The sequence below is a fragment of the Schistocerca americana genome, chromosome 4, assembly GCF_021461395.2.
Source record: "Schistocerca americana isolate TAMUIC-IGC-003095 chromosome 4, iqSchAmer2.1, whole genome shotgun sequence".
NCBI lineage: Eukaryota > Metazoa > Arthropoda > Insecta > Orthoptera > Acrididae > Schistocerca > Schistocerca americana.
The window spans coordinates 179556885-179577310 of NC_060122.1; the positions used below are offsets into that span (position 1 = coordinate 179556885).

Here is a 20426-nt window from a genome sequence, read left to right on the forward strand (position 1 = left end):
GTATTTACACAATCATTCGTTTGTTGTACAATATAATACAATACAGTATAAAAATGCACATTAACAACATAGTAGAATGAGGTTGAGCAGTCGCTGAAGTGTATATTGGCACAAAATTGTCTTTCACGTTCTTACCTAAAGTAGTAATTTCTCTAACTACATTGATCGTGTTGACAGATCAAACAGGAAACATAATGCCGCACTCATCGCACAAACACACCTTGTGCCTTATGAAGGAATGGAACAGACACGTTCTAGGGACACACGTACAGTTTTCCCACTAGTAGGAATCCGTTAGGTAGTTTATAGTAAAGAAGGTAAATAAATCGTGAAAAAACTTGAACACTTCCTGTGTTACGTGGCAGCACCAGTAAAGTATTTTAGAATCCGACCGTCATCGTCTCCAAGTTTATAACCCAGCGCACTGTCTCTATCGTCTTTTCACATAAAAAGGTCGTGCAGTTCTCTGCAGCGAAGTATTTAGCAGTGATTCATGGAAAGAAAAACTGGGGCTGTGTTGAAGGATTCATTTCAAGTAAAAAAAAACCGCTGCTATCCTCTCATAACCACAGCGCCACAAATGGGACTCAAGGAAAGAAAGTCGTGACATTCACACTGTTTTAAAACGAACAAGCGCACTCTCCGACCGCAACTTTAATGTCGCAAGTACAAAATTAATAAATTATGCTTACCGTACTAAATAACAACTCAGGCGCTACATTCGCATTGCTACAGCTGAAATTCTGTGGAATAAATACATTATGCGGATGACTTTTGAACGGCATAGACGAATTAACGCCCATTGTCCACAGAAATTTTGTCGAAGGGCAATAACAGCGTCAGCTTCAATGGTTCTGCATGCCTCGTGTCGCAGAGTTATTCTTTCTTCTCTACCGGTGAAGAACTTGTCCGAGACTCCTGCGATGACTGAGCACTTCTGGTGTCTGCGCGCGACGTATCTTCCTGGGAACCAGACGTGTCGCCATATTTGTAATTGGCGTGAGGACCACTGAATGATACGTACGTCCCTACATCGTCCGGCAGTTTCACATCGTGTTCAGGTAGCTGCGTTGATGTGTTGTTGCTCCGCTCTGGTGTTACGTCGTTCAGAGCTTTCCCAGTACGATTGAAAAACAACGCTATGCCGTGCTCAGCCACAGAGAATGGGAATGCTGACTGAATGTCACTAGGAACAGGTGATCTCGCAGAAGACGCCGTGGAGTTCGTTGTTGCCGTAGAATTTCTCGTGTGTTTAGTGTAGTTCCCGTCCTTCGTGGATGGAGATGCGGTGGGCACGGAATTTGGCTCGGGTCTCGCTGATACGTCTACCCTGGCTGACGATTCCTGCTGCAGATCAGACCCATAGGAGGATGACGGCTGCTGTTGCTCGATGGCGTTCAGGATATCCTGTAGTAGGCCGTTTGAGAGTACCGCCGCGTGGGGTATGTTTGCGTTGGAGCCGTCTTCACCCACGCCAGGGGCTGCTTGAATATGCAGTTTGTAGCTTCCGTGTGCACCCTGAACTGTGAAATCTTGCGAGTTGCTGGCCGATGTCCCTAATGCAGTAAGTGCTTGGGCTTCTGGTAAAGACAGGGCGCCACCATTGTCGCCTCCAGTGGCTGACACTGGCAGTGTCTCGGCAGACACATCATTTCCTCCAGAAGACTGGGCTGACAGGATCCCAGAAACACCCCTAGGATCCGGACTGCCGTAACTAACAGACACTACTTGTGCTGAAGGAGCACCATACAATGTGGATGGCGCGGAGGGACCTGAAGAGGAAACATAGCTTTGGCTAAATTGAGATAGTGGGGGCCCATAATTGGAAGATGGAGCTGAGGGGGCACCGTAATTTGAAGATATAGTCGGTGGCGGCGGACCATATTCACCACTGGGCACGGTACCATGAATTATCTCGCCTTGTCCAGATGAATCACCTGCCACTGATGTACCAAACCCACTCGAAGGGATGAAGCCTGTGTCAGTGCAGCTGTGGCCGCCACCATTAGGAGCACCATAGACGTTAGACACTGTGTGACTCAAAGCTCCCGAATTGTCGAGATTACCAGCAGAAAATGAGACACTGCCACCTCCAAAGTTGGGGACCCCATATACTGTTGATGGAGGATACAAAGGCTGTGGAGGTGGTACCCCATAACCAGCAGTGAGAGAGGAGCTCCCAAAGCCAAAATCTCCGGAAGTAATGCTGGAATAGCTCGTGGCTGCCAGTGGAGGGCGGTAAACGTTGGGAGGTGGAACAAGGAAAGTGTTCGAAGAAGCTGAGTCATCTGCTGGAGGAGGAGGTCGAAACGGTGCCGGTTCTGGAGAGCCGTAAACGACTGGTGGTCTTGAAGGATCGTTCTGATTGGTCTCTGCAGGATCTGGGATAGGTGGTGGCAAGTATGTTGGTCCTTTATTGCCATGTACATCAGTGCCGAATGTTTCCTTCAGTCTCACTGTCTCCGCAATTGAAGACAGCAGTCCAGGGGGCACAGGTTCTCTAAATTTAACAGGTTCCTTTGGAGTGACTTTCTTCCCTAGCGGTTTCAGCTCAATGCTCTGACTCTTGGTGATTGTAACAGAAACAGCAGGTGATGGAGAGTGTATTTCGTCATGTCCATTACTCAGTGGCACACCAAGTTGAGCAGTGTCAGGCTGTAAAGTATGTGTTGCCCCTGCATCACTATGTCCTGATTCAATTGTAGCACCCACTGCATCACTGATGCCTTGATCTATATTTAGAGCTGGAGCAGTCAAACCGGCAGGAGGTAGTGGTGCTCCATATTCGTTACTAGGAGCTGTAGGTATAGGACCTGCCTGCACAATGTCATTACCGTTTGGCAGTGATGGCAACTGAACATCTCCACCACTTGGTGGTGGGCCATAGTCAGGGCTGGGCAGTGATGGAGGTGGTGGTGGAGGAGGAGAGCCACCATACCCACCATCAGTAGAAGATGTTATAACAGTGACTGTAGCTGGTGGCAGTGGAGTTCCATAGTCACTACTTGGTGGTGCTTGTGGTGGTGGAGCGCCAAGATTGAGACTAGGAACACCGTATGTGGTACTTAAAGAGCTGCCAAAGGACCCACCGCCAAATAAACCTCCACCCGAACCAGTACCTCCCCCACTCGGAGGAATTCCATACAGCTCTGCGAGGAGAAGACTGGCACCATTTCCTGATACTCCCGAGTTTCCGCTGAAGCTAAAGCCAGTTCCGCTTGACAGTGGAGTTCCATAGGCTACACTGGGTGTAGGTGGCGGCGGCGGAGAAATTCCACCTGTTGGTGGACCATAAGTGTCACTCGGTTTGTGTGAAACGCCCAGCATTGGCTGCCAGCCATCGTACTTGATCACTGGTGGTGTAGGAGGTGCCCCACCGCCTCCAGAATGATGGAATGGAGCTCCGTATGTGCTGCTAGGTGCTGGAGGGGGAGACATAGAAATTTGTGGAACACCATAGGTTGGTGTAGGGACTCCATAGACCGGTTTAGGAGGGGAGCTAGACAAGAAACTTGGTGGTTTCGATGGAGTCCCGTAGGTGAGCTTTAGTGGTCCAAGGGGTGGAGCAGGTGGCCTCAGACCGAATGGTGGTGGTCCATACTGTTTGGTTGGTGGTGGAGGCCCATATACTGGTCTAGGTGACTTCGGTGGCCCATACACTGGCCTAGGACGTGGCGGGTGTGGTGGACCGTAATGTGGTCGCGGAAAGAATTGTTTGTGGTGGTGACCTCTAGGTGGGCCGCCTTGTGGTAGCTTAAAAGGTGGTGGTCCGTAAGAGCCCGACGGTGGCGGTGGTGGTGGCGGCTCTGGTGGAGGTGGCGCGTATATGATGGCTGGCTGCTGTTGCTGTCCTGGGGGCGGAGGCCCATACACTGGACGAGGCAAAGGAGGCCCAGACGGGGGCGGCGGACCGTAGGAGTTGCTGAGCTGCGGGCCAGAGCCGCAGCAGCTGCCAGACAGCCCCAGCGTCAGCTCGCGTCTGTCCGCACCATTTGAGGGTGTCTGCGTTCCGGCAGCGCCGGATCTGTCTTCAGCGACTGGGGCAGCTGGAGCAGTGGTCGTTGCTGTGTCAGACTGCGTCGCTCCTGGAGCTGTCGACACCACACACTGGCTTCCTGCCACTAAAGTCGCCAATAGCACGGCCACCTGGAAAAGAAGTAGACACTCATGAGAAACAATGTGGGTTGGCATATGCAGCCAGTGTCTTTTGATGTTCGACAGCATCCTCATGTTGCTGTATAAGTCAACGTTTCAGCTACTGTTGTAACGCTATGAGTATGCGCTCTAATAGCCAGAAAAGTTTTACTGAAGAAACAGATTTCTGCATATATATGTCTTATACAGTACATTGACTGATAAACTTTTTGTATATGTACCCCACTGCTGGAAGAGCGGTAGCTGTGATAATTAATATTATAACGATTATAAAGGATACTCTCCTAACAATCGCCAGACGCATTTTTTCTGGTGTTTCATCAGGTATCTGCAGTTTCATTTATGCAACGTGTAAACTGCGTCGGCCCAAAGAAATGCTGATCATCACACCTTTAATTCGGCTCCCAGTGTCAACAGAAAGTGTAGGTGTGTTCCCCATTACAAACAAAATTATTTTTAAATGGAATACTACATGTCCATTCGGTAGAGCGGTCTCACATTAATCTACTGCGATATTGGTTTTGTCGATACGTATAACAGATACGAGACGAATAATAAGTCCACCAGCAGCGAATGAGTAGCGCTAGTGCATAGTGATAGCAGTCAGGCCAAGGTGACATGCGAGTCGCTGTCCATGTTGACATATTGATAAAACGAATAGCACCACTGACTAATGTAGGACTGATGTATGGAATTGACACGTAAAATTAACCTTTTTGTTTGTACTGGGACGCAATCTGATGCTTTCCATTGGGACTGGGTGTCGCAGGAAATAGAGGTTGAGGAGTGTTTGTTTGGACTGAGACCAGCTACCAAGAGGATATACTATGTTGCAAATATCTGCTGAAACACTAGAGAAAATGTGTCTGACGTCTCTCACGAGTATGCGCTATATGAGGCGCCATATATCGTGTTTGTGACGTACATTTATGAAGTATAATGATGGTGGTGGTGCTGACCTGCTATTGTAAAAGGTGCACCCACGGATAGGGTCATATTATCTAAACCATATCTACATCTACATGACTACTCGGCAATTTATACTTAAGTCCATAGCAGAAGGGTCATAGAACCAGCTTCACACTATTTCTTTGCCGTTCCACTCTCTAACAGTGAAGGAAAATACGAATACACAAATCTCTCCGTCTGAGCTCTGATTTCTGTTATTTTATTACAATGATCATTTCTCGCTTTGTGGGTCGGTGTCCACAAAATATTTTCACATTCGGAGGAGAACGCTTGAGACTGAAATATGTTGCAATATGATTGTACTTGAAGCACTCGAATAAATAGAAATTTTTCTTGCAAACACATGAACTGGCTCAAATTCACAAATTCGTTGACTCACTCTCTCTCCCTCACTCAATCACAGACTAACAGTCGCTTTAACTCCCACAACTTCTCTCTTACTCTTCCTCACTCTCATTTACACGATCTTCTTCTGCCTATGTTTCACACACACACACACACACACACACACACACACACGCACACCTTAGAGTTATTTTCAATGCAATACCGATACAAATATAAATGGGATTTAGAAATAAAATGAAATGCTATTAATCTGCAACATGCCTCGGGAGACCAAGCTTCCATATACACCAAAATATTAAAATACCCTTATCAACGAGAGAGATTTTGTCGGTGCAGTTCGGGCTCAACCTGTGCATACAGATCCTTGAGTTATTCGCGAAGGATTTAGGACATTGTGAGAATCGTTAATTTTCAATAAATGCAGCAGCGTCTCTTTCTAACAACGGAGATTTGTTCATTACCTACAGCCTCAAATTTCTTGGAATAATTTTACTATACGATGCTGGAAAGCTTAACGAAATAGACCCAACCGTTCAGGAGAAAAAAGTTGACGTTCAATTAGTCAAACAGATCTTGGGTTTTACACATGCTGTAGGTACACAAATGGTTATATTCTAGCATTTTTACGACTTTCGTTCATTTGTTGTCTACATTGCTGCGATATTGAAAGGGTACTACTGATCAGTATAACCAGGTGATACAGTTTTATGCCTCTCCTAGCAATGTATTTAGTTTGAAAGAGCGAAAATCTGCGTGCTCGTTGTATAATTAACAGAAAGCATCGACGGATATTCAGTCAGTGAGTAAGATAGGGTAGTCGTAAACCAGTGGACTCGTATTGGGGTCCTGTCCTGATTTAAGTTTCACCAAATCGCTTAACGTGAATTCCGGGATGTTTCCTTCTAAAGCCGATATTCTTCTGTTAATTTGCCGAGCTCATTCTCCAATAACCTCTCCGTCAACAGGACATTAAACCGAAAATCTACTATACTCCTTTACTTATTCGAGAGAGCGTAAGAGCCTCGCGATGCGGCGCATGGATGTAGCGTCACGGCGGGGGTCCGGCTTCAGCAAGCAGTAAGCGATACACGGCGTAGCAACAAAGCGCGGCGAACGGTGCCGAGGCACGTCTGCTGCTTGTCGCCCTTCTGCGCATCTGGCTAGCCCTTCCAAGGCGGACGGTGCTGACGTCCATGGAAATAGGCTGTCACTGAGGTTACTCCGTAGGCAAATAAGAATGAGCCTTGTGTCGGCTCTCAACATATATTGCGCTGTAAAGATTGTTCTGAGTCCTTCCATTCCATCGTTAATTGATTCTTTCATATTTATCGTTATGCTGCGTACGATTCCGTTGAGATTCCCCTCTGGCGGCGTGTCTGGTCTTATCGATCTTCGAGTCATTGCTTCCTGTTAGCCTTATTTAAGGGAATAAGATCTTTGGGGGATGGCCGGTTGGTTGCCTAGCGGTGACGAGTCGGTCGGTCGGTTTTTAAAATCGGGAATGAGAGAATGTCGTACGACGAGACCGCGGCGTGGCGTGTCGGTAGAAAGTTGGCTCTTGTTCCGAGAAGCCGAGTGGTCTATCCTGGCGGTGCGAGACGAGTGGGACGAGTTGACGGGACAAGGCTGTAAGCTCTTGCTGTGAGCACCCGGGGGCCACGGCTGTGGTTCCGAGTCACTACTTGGTGGGAGCGGCAACGGATGTCTTTAAATTTTCCGTCTGGAGGCGGGAATGATGGACTAGGAACTCGCCTAACCTGAGGAGTGGTATTTCGCCGCCGTCGGTGCAGAGAAGACGAGGGCTCCGGTGACAGAGCGCGTGGCTGCGTGACTGCCCAGTTAGGCACGCTGGCGACGTGTACACGGTCGGGTGTGAGGAGCCTTTGCATCGGAGTTCACCTGCTGTTTCTCTGATAAACTGAAAGTTAAGTTGGTTAAAGGTTTAGATGTTAATTGAAGAATTTTGGTTTGTGCAACCAGCGTCTTTTCTGCCTTGTGGCCTCCTGCGTTCGGATTTCCTGTCCCTATTGCCGTTGTAATTATAGACTGATCTTTTGGCTTCTTGTTAGTACTGCCTGGGAGGAAGTGTATTTTTGGGCAGGGATTATGGTTCCTGATTTGATTCCTCCTCCTACCCTGGCCTCGCGTGAGGTCGATGTGATTGCTGAATGTGAGGCGTTGTGGGTCTGTTAGTCTGCTTCTAGCCTGAGCACCCTTCGGGAGACAATTGTGGCCGCCCTTACACCCGGTCGGTTAATTATTTCTATCCCAGGACACTTTCGTGGCAGGACATGATATTAAAGTTGTTAGTTATTGTAAAATGGTAAACGGCTGTATTTTACTCTGTTTTTGGCCACTGTTTAAAAAGGTTAAGTTTGCCTTTCATTGGCGGGTTTTTAAAATTACGTGGCTTTAAAATTGATAGTTATTGTAAAAGATGAATGGCTGTATCTTTACTTTGATTGTTTTAATCTACTTGGCATCCTTTGATAGTTCTGCCTCCCTGTTGGAGAGCCCTTGTAATTTAATATCTTGTTATGCCAAAGTTTAAAAGAAGTTGGCTCCTTACATGTTCGATAGCGAAACTGTATGCAAATTGGTGTTTTTTTTTTGTTTCATTACTTAGAAAATTTTAATTTTGTTATTAAATGCTGTATCAAAATCTGTTTTAAGTAAAATGGCTTGGCTGTTAACGGTAAGGTAAAGCTTTTTAATTTCATTACTTGGAAAATTTTGATTTGTTATCAAATGTTTTATCAAAGTCGGTTTTAAGTAAAATGGCTTGGCCGTTAACTGTAAAGTAAATTGTTTTGAAAAGGCATTCATGCCTACTAGCTTTTTGGGATCTGTTCCTGGTTAAGTTATAAAGAAATGACTTTTAATGATTGAAGTAATCAATAAAGAAATTGTAAACTGGAACTCGACAGTAGCCAACTAATTTTGGCCCAGTTTCCCAACTGGAGGTTTTCCTTGATTAATCGTAACACCCGTCTCAAAGAAACCAGCGTTTGGCAAACAGAACACGGCGATCAATGCTACAGATCTGTGCACAGGATTCTGTTGGAGGAACTCCAGTTGCAGTCGGTCTCACTAGTTTCGGTTGCATTCGAAAATGAGACACCTTGCTGACGGGATGCGCATCTTACCCAAATTATCTCCTTACATTCAAAGCACGAAGCAGTGGCTGATGGGACTGTGGAGAAACGGGGGCACGTGAACAACGGTAGAGTACCTCGATCACAGGCTCTCAGGTTATACAGGGACTGACAGTTTCTTGTTATACGAGACAAGAAGCATTTTCTCATATGCTGTTCTGAACAGACTGCCAAACGCTACCCAACAGAGCAACGAAGGTATCTGAAAGTTCGGAGAGGATGAGAACATTAACCTCGGTAATGTCTAACAGCATTGATTCACTGTGAGCCCTGCTGTAGTGGAGACTTTAGTATCCCAGCTTATCGACACTGCTGGAGCCGGCGCCTCGATGAAGATTCCTGCAAACACCGCTAGCTGCGCTTTGAATATCACCACGAATAGCATGACGTGACAAATAAAGAATCTACAGGTCGCCGACCAATGAAGACAGCCAGCACGGCGTTATAAGCGGCGGTAACCGGGGCACTTTCTTCTAGTTCCAGATTAGTTCCCTGTTCCTGGTTGGTGGCGAACATTTCGCCAAGTTGTTGATAGCTGGCTCTACCGGGAAACGGTCAATGAAAATACACGCTCGCCTGTGTCAGTCCTCTGCTTATAGTTATACACGGCTGCCACAAGATGTCAACAGTGCAGCAGTTACACACAATTTTAAAACTGCGCTGCCATAGCTACAACAGTTATGTGTAACTGATTGACAATTCATACATAAAGCAGGTGTTTAAATACGGGTCTTAAAACTATTAAAATATAAAACTGAACGATAAGTCCAATAGTCCGCTGTAGCTGTATTTATTTAAGTCTATTAGAGTCCCATACAAGCGATTTTGCAAATTTAAGTTGCATCTTCTCGTGTATATAAATGCTATGTCATATGGTATACGGTGTTTTCCCTCTCCCTGATGATGTCCTCGTCCCCTCCATCTACCCCTCCTATCAACTTTGACCCTGCCCCGCCCCCCACTTCCCGTGTCCTTTCCTTTTGGCACCCTCCCTCCCTTCTCTTCTCTTCCCTTCTTTTTCCGTCTCCCTGTCCCCTCCCTTCCCCCTCTTCCCCCGGGTTTCCCCTCCCCCTTCCTCCCTCCCCCCTTTCTCCCCTGCCCGTGGCATCTCCGCTCTCTCCTCTCCCTCTCCCACTCCCCTTCCTCCTCCTCCTCTCTTGGCAGGTCCCCGGACTCGCACACGCATAGTGAACATTCGCGCGCCGGAGATCATCGCCGTCAGTGTCTAGTGTGTGTGCTTCGTTTTGTGTTTCGTGCAGTTACAACTCAACTGTTCACATGTGCCGTCGCAGTTCTCCGTGTTTTGTGCGCAGTGTCAACAAGTGTTAGTGTTTTTATCGTCCAACGTGAACGGCTTCTTGTTTTTTTGTAACTACTTTCTTTGCCCGCCATTTTTTGTATTTTCTGTGTCACCTATCTCATATTATTGTACCCCATACGGCTGAAGAGCGGCGTATTAAGCTGCTGCCAGCCCGCCTTGTATGAGGTGCTGAAAATTACAATAAAGGAAAAAAAAAAAAAAAAAAAAAGTATACGGTGTTGTTACTGATTGCCACAGAGTAACAATTGGCGTGGCTAGGCAAAGTTCACAGTCCTGCTCAATTGATAAAAACCATCATCAATGATGAATGTCTCGCTTATATTAAATCAGAAGCTTTCATCACTTTACCAGTTAAAATATGTTCCTGTCGGCATATGTCAAGCAACATACAACGCCTGTTGATTGCCTTAGGCTGAAAGAAACCGTCAGAAACATACAAAGTGATGACGATTCGTGGTGTTAATACAGACTGGACATTCGTAATTGATGATGATCTTTATCAATTGAGTAACGCTGAGAATTTTGTATAGCTACGCCAACTGTTACTATGCAGCATCTTGTAAAAGCTCTCTACGCCATATGATATAGCATTAATATACACAAGGAGACGCAACTTAAAAGCTGCGGAACCCCTTGTGTGGGTCTTTAATGGACTTACATAAACACAACTACAGTGGACTATTTGACTTGTCATTCAGTTTTATACATTAATAGTTTTAAAAGCTGTATTTAAACACCCGTAGGATTGAATTGCCAATCAGTTAAGTGTAGCAGCTCTTCATCTACGATTTGATTAGACTTTATTTAAAGTACACATGTGCCAACTAATCTTTTGCTTCCCGGTCCAGATTCCTAGGGCAACAGGTCCTTTTCCCCACATTCCACCCTTTTATCTTTAGAATAGAGGACACAATATTCGGCTCCTCGGAACAAAACGGTTTCCGATTCGCATCGTAGCAGAAACAGCGCAAAGAAAAAATGACTGTCACCTTAGAAGAACATTATAAGTCAAAATAGAATGGTGTAAAAAAATTTCAGATGCTCAGAAAAGTAGAAATAAGTAATAGAGAAGTATGAGTAAGGTACAAAATGTAACAGAACCGGGAGAGGGCATTCACAATGAAATCGAAGAAGAAATGACGGAAACAAACGTTCAGGTGTTGAATTAAAATTCAGGGTGAGAGCGTATCAATGATAAGAGTCCCTGGCGATATTGGTATATTTAGCGAAAGTCAGGAAGATTAGCTGGACATGTCTATATGCTCGGAAAACAGTATGTGTACTGAAAGTAAAGATAACAGAATCAGTGAAAAATAGCAGGTATGAAATTACCAATAAACTTAACATTAAAACTGGGGACCAAAGAATAAACGAAATGAAAGGATGCTATAACCTCAAAGCAAAAATAGCTCATGAGACCTTACTTGGAGGAAGGAAATTCATTTACGTCTATATTCCGCAAATCATCTGACGGTGTGTGATGGGGTAATCCTCTTATCACTATCTAATGCCCCATACTTCCGTTCTTCCGCGAATGGGGCCTGGGAAGAATGATTGTCAGTATTACCTCTAATCTCTCTAATTTTCTCCTCGACAACGAACGTTTTGTCCACAGTATTGTATAGAAGCAATTCATAAATTGTGGGAAAACCAGTACATAAAAGAATCTCAACATTCGAGAAGTGGTTCTACAGGTGAATGTTCAAAATTATGGGGACTGATGAGGTAAGAAATGAGGTTCTTCGCAGAATCGGCGAGGGAAGGAATATACGAGTACAGAAAGCACTAGCAAGAAGAAGAGAGAGGACGATACCATATATCTGTTAAGACGTCTGGGCCGCACGGGCTTAGCCGAGCGGTCTGGGGCGCTGCAGTCATGGACTGTGTGGCTGGTCCCGGCGGAGATTCGAGTCCTCCCTCGGGCATGAGTGTGTGTGTTTGTACTTAGGATAGTTTAGGTTAAGCAGTGTGTTAGCCTAGGGACTGATGACCCTAGCAGTTAAGTCCCATAAGATTTCACACACATTTGAACTAGACGTCTGGTAATAACTTTCATGATACTAGAGGGAGCTGTAGAGTATAAGCTTTAGGTGAAGACAAAAATTAGAATATATCCAACTGATGATTGAGGATGCTGGGTTTACGTGCTGAAATGAAAAGGTTGGTAGAAGACTGGAGGCCAATGGCGAGTTGCATCAAACCAACCAGAACTGGAAATACTTCATAATTTTTTATGAATGCGGAATGTGATACTCCCCGGCGAGCGCCTTTAGCGTTCTGAGAGGCTCATGAATACTCTTTGAATATACTGTAGTAATGTTAATCTTATACGAATAACTAGTGTTGTCTTGCGGTGTAATCCTAAAGGAGGAACTCTTTATGTGCAGCAGTTTATGAAAGGCAGCCATTTGACGAAATCTTAATTTGAGTAAATTGAAGTTCAAATGGCTCTAAGCACTATGGGACTTAACATCTGAGGTCATCAGTCCCCTAGACTTAGAACTACTTAAACCTAACTAACCTATGGACATCACACACATCCATTCCCGAGGCAGGATTCGAACCTACGACCGTAGCAGCAGCGTGGTTCCGGACTGAAGGGCCGGGAAGCGCTCGGCCATAAATTTAAGTCAGAATACTAACTGGATAATTAGTTATTTCCAAAAACATGTAGTAGGAAAGTATTTTTCAGAGAATATACTAGAAGTTAATGAATACTAAGGTACGCTCGTTTATCATTTTCAACGATTACGTGAATTTCATGTGAGCAGCAATAAGATGTCGCTTGGGTCTATGGGCATTAGTGCGAACTGATTTGGTAGGCAAGCCTGCACACAGTCACAACTATAATGAAAAGAGTTTTGCTCTCTTGTTTGAAATTACGAAATCTATGGGACTACAGATCGCTCATCATTAAGCTGCTTTCATTGTACAAGGACAGACTCCGGTCGATCTCATGCGGAAAGAGTAAAACCGGGGTCTTCCATGTCTGAAGCTTCATCCGAAGACGTCCACCAGATTTTCCAGCATGTAGAACATCGACTGTCCATTATAATTATCCGGGCTGTTATGCCGTGGTCGGTTGATGAATTCTATGGTGATTCCCAACGTTTCGTCTCCGACTGCGGGAGACATCTTCAAGGGGGTCCGTAGCTTGATGGAAGGTCCAACACACACACTCGCTCGCTACTGGCTGAGTCAGTAGCGAGCCAGTGTGTGTGTTGGACCTTCCATCAAGCTACGGACCCCCTTGAAGATGTCTCCCGCAGTCGGAGACGATACGTTGGTCATCACCACTGAATTCATCAACCGACCACGGCATAACAGCCCGGATAATTATAATGGACATGATATTTCCGGCCGTGAAAGTTTACATTTTAGTATCAGAACATCGACTAACAGAATTTTACTATTCCTCTGAAGATATAGCTATGCTGTTGCCAGTAGTGTCATGCACACTTGGTTGGACAATGATAAGACAGGATGCAGTCTTAAGGCTACTAGCTTGAAGCTGTCATTTTATTTTCGTATGTGTTTCTTGGAATCTGGTTACTCACAAATAGAAAAATCTAACTGCCATCTGAGTCAGATTAGCTTCTTGCCAAGTAATTTAATTCAGGTTACCTTCCATTCAGAAGGCTGTTGCACTCAGCGACTGTTATATTGACTTGTAAACAATATATTTCAGCTATCAGTCGTCCTTTTTAAATTTTATTGGCAGATCTAGATTTCAGCTAGTAACTAGCCATTCTCAATGCACTATCATTTTTGATCAATGCACGTAATGCCTGTTGGTCGGGCTTCATCCACGGTGAACTGTATTCTGCTACGGTATTCATTAATAACATCACGCATTGCTCTTTTCACAGCTAAATGCGTTTCATTCAGCATCTCTCTATCTATAGCCCCATGCTTTTTCTACAACTAGGATGCAGTAATCTCTGTTTCTTTAGAAGTTTCTTTACAATGGCTGTACGCGATTGACGTTCCCCCCCATTATGAACTGTTCTACTGGGTACATACCTGTCAAGTGCATGATCGACTACTCTTTTAAACTTGAGCCAGAATTCCTCTACATGCTCCTGGCCTGTGATTAAAGTTTCAAGTTCCTCATTGAGGTACGACACTACTGTTTTTTATCTATTTTGCTGAACATACATATCCTTCCGCTTGTTTAATTGTCCTTTGTATTTTGGTAATCATTGTTGCCACAACCGCATCATGCTCACTGATACCAGTTTCGATGTGGACATCCTCCAAGACGTCAGGTCTCTTTGTTGCCATTAGATCCAATATATTTCCACATGAATAGAGTTCCTATTTATTCCAGGTAGTTTTCAGATAAGGCATTCAGTAAAGTTCCACAGGAAGTCTCATCACGCCCTCCACTAACAACACTGTCATTTTCCCCGTTAATTGTTGGGTGATTAAAGTCTCCACCGATGATTACAGTATAATGGGGGAATCTACAAACAAGTGAACTGAGGTTTCGTCCAAAGCTTTCGGTTACATCAGGAGAAGAGTCTGGCGGACGATAGAAGCATCTAGAATGAAATTTTCACTCTGCAGCGGAGTGTGCGCTGATAGAAGGATCCAGTTATAATTTTACACCCACCGTCGATACCGAGTCTTGCCCAAACAATCTCACACGCAACTTCAATTTCTATCTCGGTGGATTTGAGTTTCCGGTCTTTTCGCGAGATACACGTCTTTTCACGAGATACACGGCTTTTCGCCAGGTACACGTAACTGGGACCACTTTATTCGCTGACAGAGGTGAAGAGAAACTGAAATAAACCTGAAATTTACGATATGTCTGTGTTTTAATCTCATCAAAAGTTTGAAATCGATGAAAAGCTTTAGTACACGTAAGACCAAAATAGCAGAAAATAATTACTTAAAATGAATTTTTAATTCATTACTTTTTTTTAAATGGACTAAAAAATGTACGTTAATTTCTCGTATCGCATACAGATTCCTAACATCATACACATAACCATTTAAAATTCTGATTGCGAATTTCTAATAGCTATGAAAATACTTGTAAGATTTATAACGAAAAACATGGGGAGCATGCTATAGATTACAGTAAGGAGGTGAATTATTGATGTATTAATTATACGTTTTTCGTTTTAAATCTTACATGTATTTTCACAGATACTAAAAATACACAGTGACAGTTTTTCGTGCCGTCTGTATGGTGTTAGTAATCTGTATGGGGCTTGGACAAATTGCATGATAACAGTGGACAATCGTGCTAAACCAAAAATTCATTTTTATTTAAATAATTTTATGTAACATTTCAGTACACACTCCACTGATGGTCATAGAGATGACTGATTCAATATGGCAAATGCCAATGCGGAATCTAGAGTGGCAGTGGTTTACAGTATTCATTGATCGGGAGACATTCAGTGGGCAACCAGTCCAGTCTGGAAGAAATTCTTTACTGCCAGTAACAGAAATAAGTAGGTATTTTCGCATCACGTAAGAGAAAATTATTACTGTCATCGGATGAGTACATAAAACAGCCTTATCCTTGGATAATTTTTGTGGTTTACCTCTTTCGTGTTTCCGACTTTTGTTTAGAGTGTCGTTATTTTCATCTACTACTGATAACTTTAAAGTTTGAAAGACGAATTAAATTGTGAGAAATTAACAGAATTTCTCGCAGTGGATTACCAATGACAAAAGTTCTTGTTGCTGTTTCGCTTTTCGGTAACCCTTATCAAAGGAAACGCTGGCAGTTTAAATCAGAAGGTTTATCGGAATTTTGTCTCGACTAAGCCGAAAGCGATGCATTTAACGCAGCCGAAACTAATTCACAGAGTTACGTGTGGGATCTTACACAACTTTCTAACCAGGTTAACCCGTATTTCTCACACAGTATCCGTTCTAATTGCTTCCCACAATATGATTCTTGTGACATTCTCATACACTTTCTGCAGGTCCACAAAGTTTGCATATACGCTTCTATCTTTTTTATGCGTTATTGTAATTACTGTCTCATACAGTGAATGTTATTAATACATGATCGTCATTCCTAAAACCACTAACATAATGTTTGTGTTCTTAAGCGCTAACTTAGGCTTCAGAGTAGCGTTTTGGAAGAATTATGAGACTTACTGATTTCTGGTACCGGCTTTCAGAAAGTAAACGTAGACTATATGGAAGATGGGTAAATGTTAGGACACACATCGGTATCTTACTCCTTCTTCTACCTTCGGATACAAACGATCCATCCGAAAGATTCCCCGCATAGCTACAGTCCTGGCAATCTTCGATCGGCTACATTCCATCGATTGACGTTTCCTCATTCTTATCCCACGTGATTTTCTGTACCACTTTGTTTCCAATTTCATCCATATCTGAATATGTCAAATGTTAGAGTAAGACTATACCACCCTCATCCTAACAAGAATAACAACGACACACATCAGTAACATCTCGTTAAGCTCACGTATGTTACACCGATCAAGGTTCTTTACGTATTTTCTTTTTCAGTGTCTGAAAGTGGGACATCCCACAGCGAAGTTTTTCCACTAGTCGGGGAATGTAAGTCCGGACATAATATTAAAATTTATATATGTATGTTTATGGGTATATGTTAATGTTTACGTTAACCTGGGACCTAGCAACGACGAAGAGGCTCCATCCCCGTCGCAGCGGCAGTGATCCATAACCTCACGACGACTACCGCAGTCCACTTCACCCCTCCGCCGCCCCACACCGAACCACTCTTTCCGGATTATTGTGCGGTTCGGCCCCCGGTGGACTTCCCAGGGAACGTCTCACACCTGACGATTGTAATGGTGGTGTACGAGTGCGTGGAGAACTTGTTTGCGCAGCAATCGCTGACATAGTGTAGCTGAGGCGGAATAAGGGGAACCAGCCCACATTCGCCGAGGCAGATGGTAAACCGCCTAAAAACCATCCACAGACTGGCCGGCTTGCCGGACCTCGACACAAGTCCGCCGGGCGGATTCGTGCAGGGGACCAGGCTCTCCTTCCCACTCCGGAAAGCCGTGCATGAGACCGCTCGGCTAACCGGCCGGGCATAAGTGTATGTTACTCACTTCCTCCTAAACCACTGGACTGATTTCAACCAAACTTCGTACACATGTCGCTTACCGTCTTAAAAGGAATCCCTGTGGGAGATAGAATCACCTACCTATCAGAGGGGTGGGGATGAGGGTAAAAGGTCGTGTAGTGCAGGACGTGTGATTATTCATACTTTATTCATCCAGTACTTGAGAATGAAAGCACATGGTGACTTGCAACAAACTTTACACATAGCTTCAAACCCTTACGAAACTTTTTCTCGCTCATAACACCCACAAAACGACGAAAGGAAAAACTTCCTCGCTTACTACGTTTCCGCTGTTCGTGCACTAAAACTGCCACATTAAACATGACGTTTTAATTAAGTAATTCCTTACTGTTAACTGTACTCGCGAAACATTTCCCGACTGTATTCAGTAAAAACAATGAATGTACTCTCCAAATCATATCCCCGTACGACAAAAAGTTCAGGAGTTATCATCTCATAAGTACCGAGATCCGTGAAAAGATGCCGCAGCATCACGCTTGACGTTTAGTTTACCATTTATTTACTACTGTCCCTATTCGCAACCCATTTTGCAGACAGTATCCACATATGTTGTTGAACGCACCTAGAAAAATATATCACTGTATGATAGTTCAAGAGATAAGACGTAATAAACGCTGAGATGCGTGAAAAACTGGAACATCATGCATGACGTTTTAAATTACTACTTCGTATCGCTAATGCTGTTCGCAGCACATTTCGTACATAGTACTACATGAACCCTCAAAAATATTTCTTTGTACGACGCATAGTTCAGGAGACATGATGTCGAACAACATTGGGCTGCGTGAAAATGAAACTGCAGGGCTGAGATTCACAGTACAGGTATACAACGTATGTCACATATATATGACGTGGGCGCACGGTAGAAAAGCCGTAGGTAAAAAGACTCCTCCTAAACCTCTGGATCGATTTCAACAAAATTTGGTACACATATTACCTGCTACCTGGAAAGAAAAACTGTGGGGGTAACACCGAGCGACCTCTTACTGGTGTGGAAGTGACAACGTGGAGAGATCATGAGGGGAGAAGATAGACAGAGAGAGGGGGGAGGGGGAAATTCCGGCGGTTCAGTCTGCGACCGCTACGGTCGCAGGTTCGAATCCTGCCTCGGGCATGGATGTGTGTGATGTCCTTAGGTTAGTTAGGTTTAAGTAGTTCTAAGTTCTAGGGGACTAATGACCTAAGTTGTTAAGTCCCATAGTGCTCAGAGCCATTTGAACCATCTTTTTTTTGTTTTTTTTGTTTTTTTTTTTAAGGGGGAGATGATGATAAGAGAAACAGAGGAAGAGATGGGCAGACGGAGGAGAAGTGGAACAGTGAAAGGAAAAAAGGAGAAAATGAACTCAGACAGGGGGAGACGAGATAATTAGGGGGAGAGAGGAGACGAGGAGATGGACAGAGGGAGGTGGAGGGAAAAATGGGCACAGAAAGGAAAGAGGGCTTGGACAGAGTGAGGAGGAAATTAACAGCGAGAGGAGGAAGAAGCAGTTTGGTAAGGAGGGGTTGGGAGGTGAGGAGATCGACAGAAAGAAGGGGAGAAACTATTTGCTGTGCTTGCTGACCAACAAGATCCACAGATCTGTCCATCATAAAACATACAATGAACAAGCTGAGACATCCATGCAGTCCCAGTACCAGTGACCAATATGGAAGAGACGAATTACAACAACTGTGGGCTAACTTGCCTCATGAGAGGATACAATGGCGTTGTGACACTATTCTCTATCGAAACAGGGCACTCATTCAGGCCAGAGCTAGTGCAAATAGTGATAAGTGGTCTCACACTGCAGAGTTCATTACAAATGTGACTAGATTTTTCAATCACTGAAAAACATTATGCACCCTCTCAAACCCTTCTGGGCGTTTAGCCTTTAGTCGACACTTATTTAAGTATATTTGTACCGTCCATTTTCGCCCTTAATCTATCGTCGAACCTTATCTACTCCACTGTGACTGTGAAAAGAAGATCGAACGCCTATAGTAGGAGGCTGAGTTGATGTTTTAGACACTGCCAGGGCAGTGAGTAAGGTAGTGTACGCTCGTTTCCAAGCCACAGAACTGGGAACGTGGTTTCGGTTTCTCTCAAATGGCACATGAAGCCATTTTTCTATCGGAATGGGCTCGTGACGACTAAATTGGAAGAGTTATGGTGTAGATAAAACATGGGGTAAAATATGTAGCCGCCATAACTCTGGAGGGATACGATGCGGACGTGTCGGTCTGCGTGCCCGAGTCGGTGAACTTCACAGCTAACGAGAATGTGTTGGGCGGTGGGCCCATAATGTCGCCTTTTAGTGCGCGTTAATTTATAAGGCCCGGTCCGGTGGCTCATCACTCGTTGGCACTCGGCAGAATTCCAGCACGCGAAAGTAGCGGCAGAGGCAGCACCTGCGAACGGCGCGTGAAAGGTGGGCAGCCGTAAACCAGCGAACGATACGCCGTTAATGATAATTACACGCCATTAGGACCACCTCGACGGCGACGGCAATAGCCCGAATTTATTGGGCCCGCTGTGCGGACCTCCCTTCCGGCATGGCTGGCTTGCTGGCTGGGGCGCTATAGGTGGTGATGGGGTCGGCTCGGTCACGCCAGTGTAATGGCGCCCCACACAGGGTCACACAGCAGGCTCGCTCTTCTCGTCTGCGGCTTCCGCACCTTGTGGCTTTAGTCAGTCAGCAGTGGGGCTATAGCGATCTTCGCAAACGCGGCGGCAAAGACTGTAAAACATAATTTAAGCAAGATATGGTGTGGAAAAGAGCATAAATATTCACTGTCCACGAAGTACAGGTCACTTTTGTTGCAAACTCTTCGTTTATTATCCCCAAACAAGGCGGTCGATACGGCACTGACGCCTAGTGAATTACGTACAGAATATCGAAATATTATAGTTCAATTCTTTTATCTTGGCGGTTCGCTCATGCCCGCCCAGACGCGGGAGATTGCTGCGTTGCCAGTTGCACGCGCCAAGAGAAGCAGCGCCATACTACAGGGGGGGGGGGGGGGGGGCGCAGTTTATGAAGTAAAGCCACCACGGCCGCATTAACCCTTTCGCTGCTACAGAGACGTGCTCCCCGCATTCCGCCCTGTGCGCGATTTTGTCATCACTGCACTGTTCGTTTGTGCAGACACATGGTGTTTCGACTGCTTTGACACATTTTGTCATTCGATTTCACAAAAACTATTTGGGCCAATAATTTGATTTTTACTCATCTTCTTCACGGATAACTTCTTCCCATAAATGACTTAATTCTGTTTCGATGTTCAACGCAGTTATTGTGCAGCATTAGATGTAGTAAACCATTGCACGAAATTTTGAAGAGTTTGCAGAGGTAAAAGTCCGTAGCGTATACTTTCCATATGGTCGATT

At 44.7% G+C, this 20426-nt stretch overlaps 1 protein-coding gene across 1 annotated transcript in view; it reads right to left on the reverse strand.

Moving 5' to 3' along the window:
* Positions 1-579: 579 nt before the first annotated feature.
* The window catches only part of LOC124612801 (extensin-like), a 71142-nt gene continuing 51295 nt past the window's right edge, over positions 580-20426 (reverse strand). Inside the window, exon 2 of the mRNA XM_047141216.1 lies at positions 580-4146. Within this exon, the coding sequence (XP_046997172.1) occupies positions 877-4146 (3270 nt within the window). The 3' untranslated portion in view covers positions 580-876. The remainder of the gene's footprint in view (positions 4147-20426) is intronic.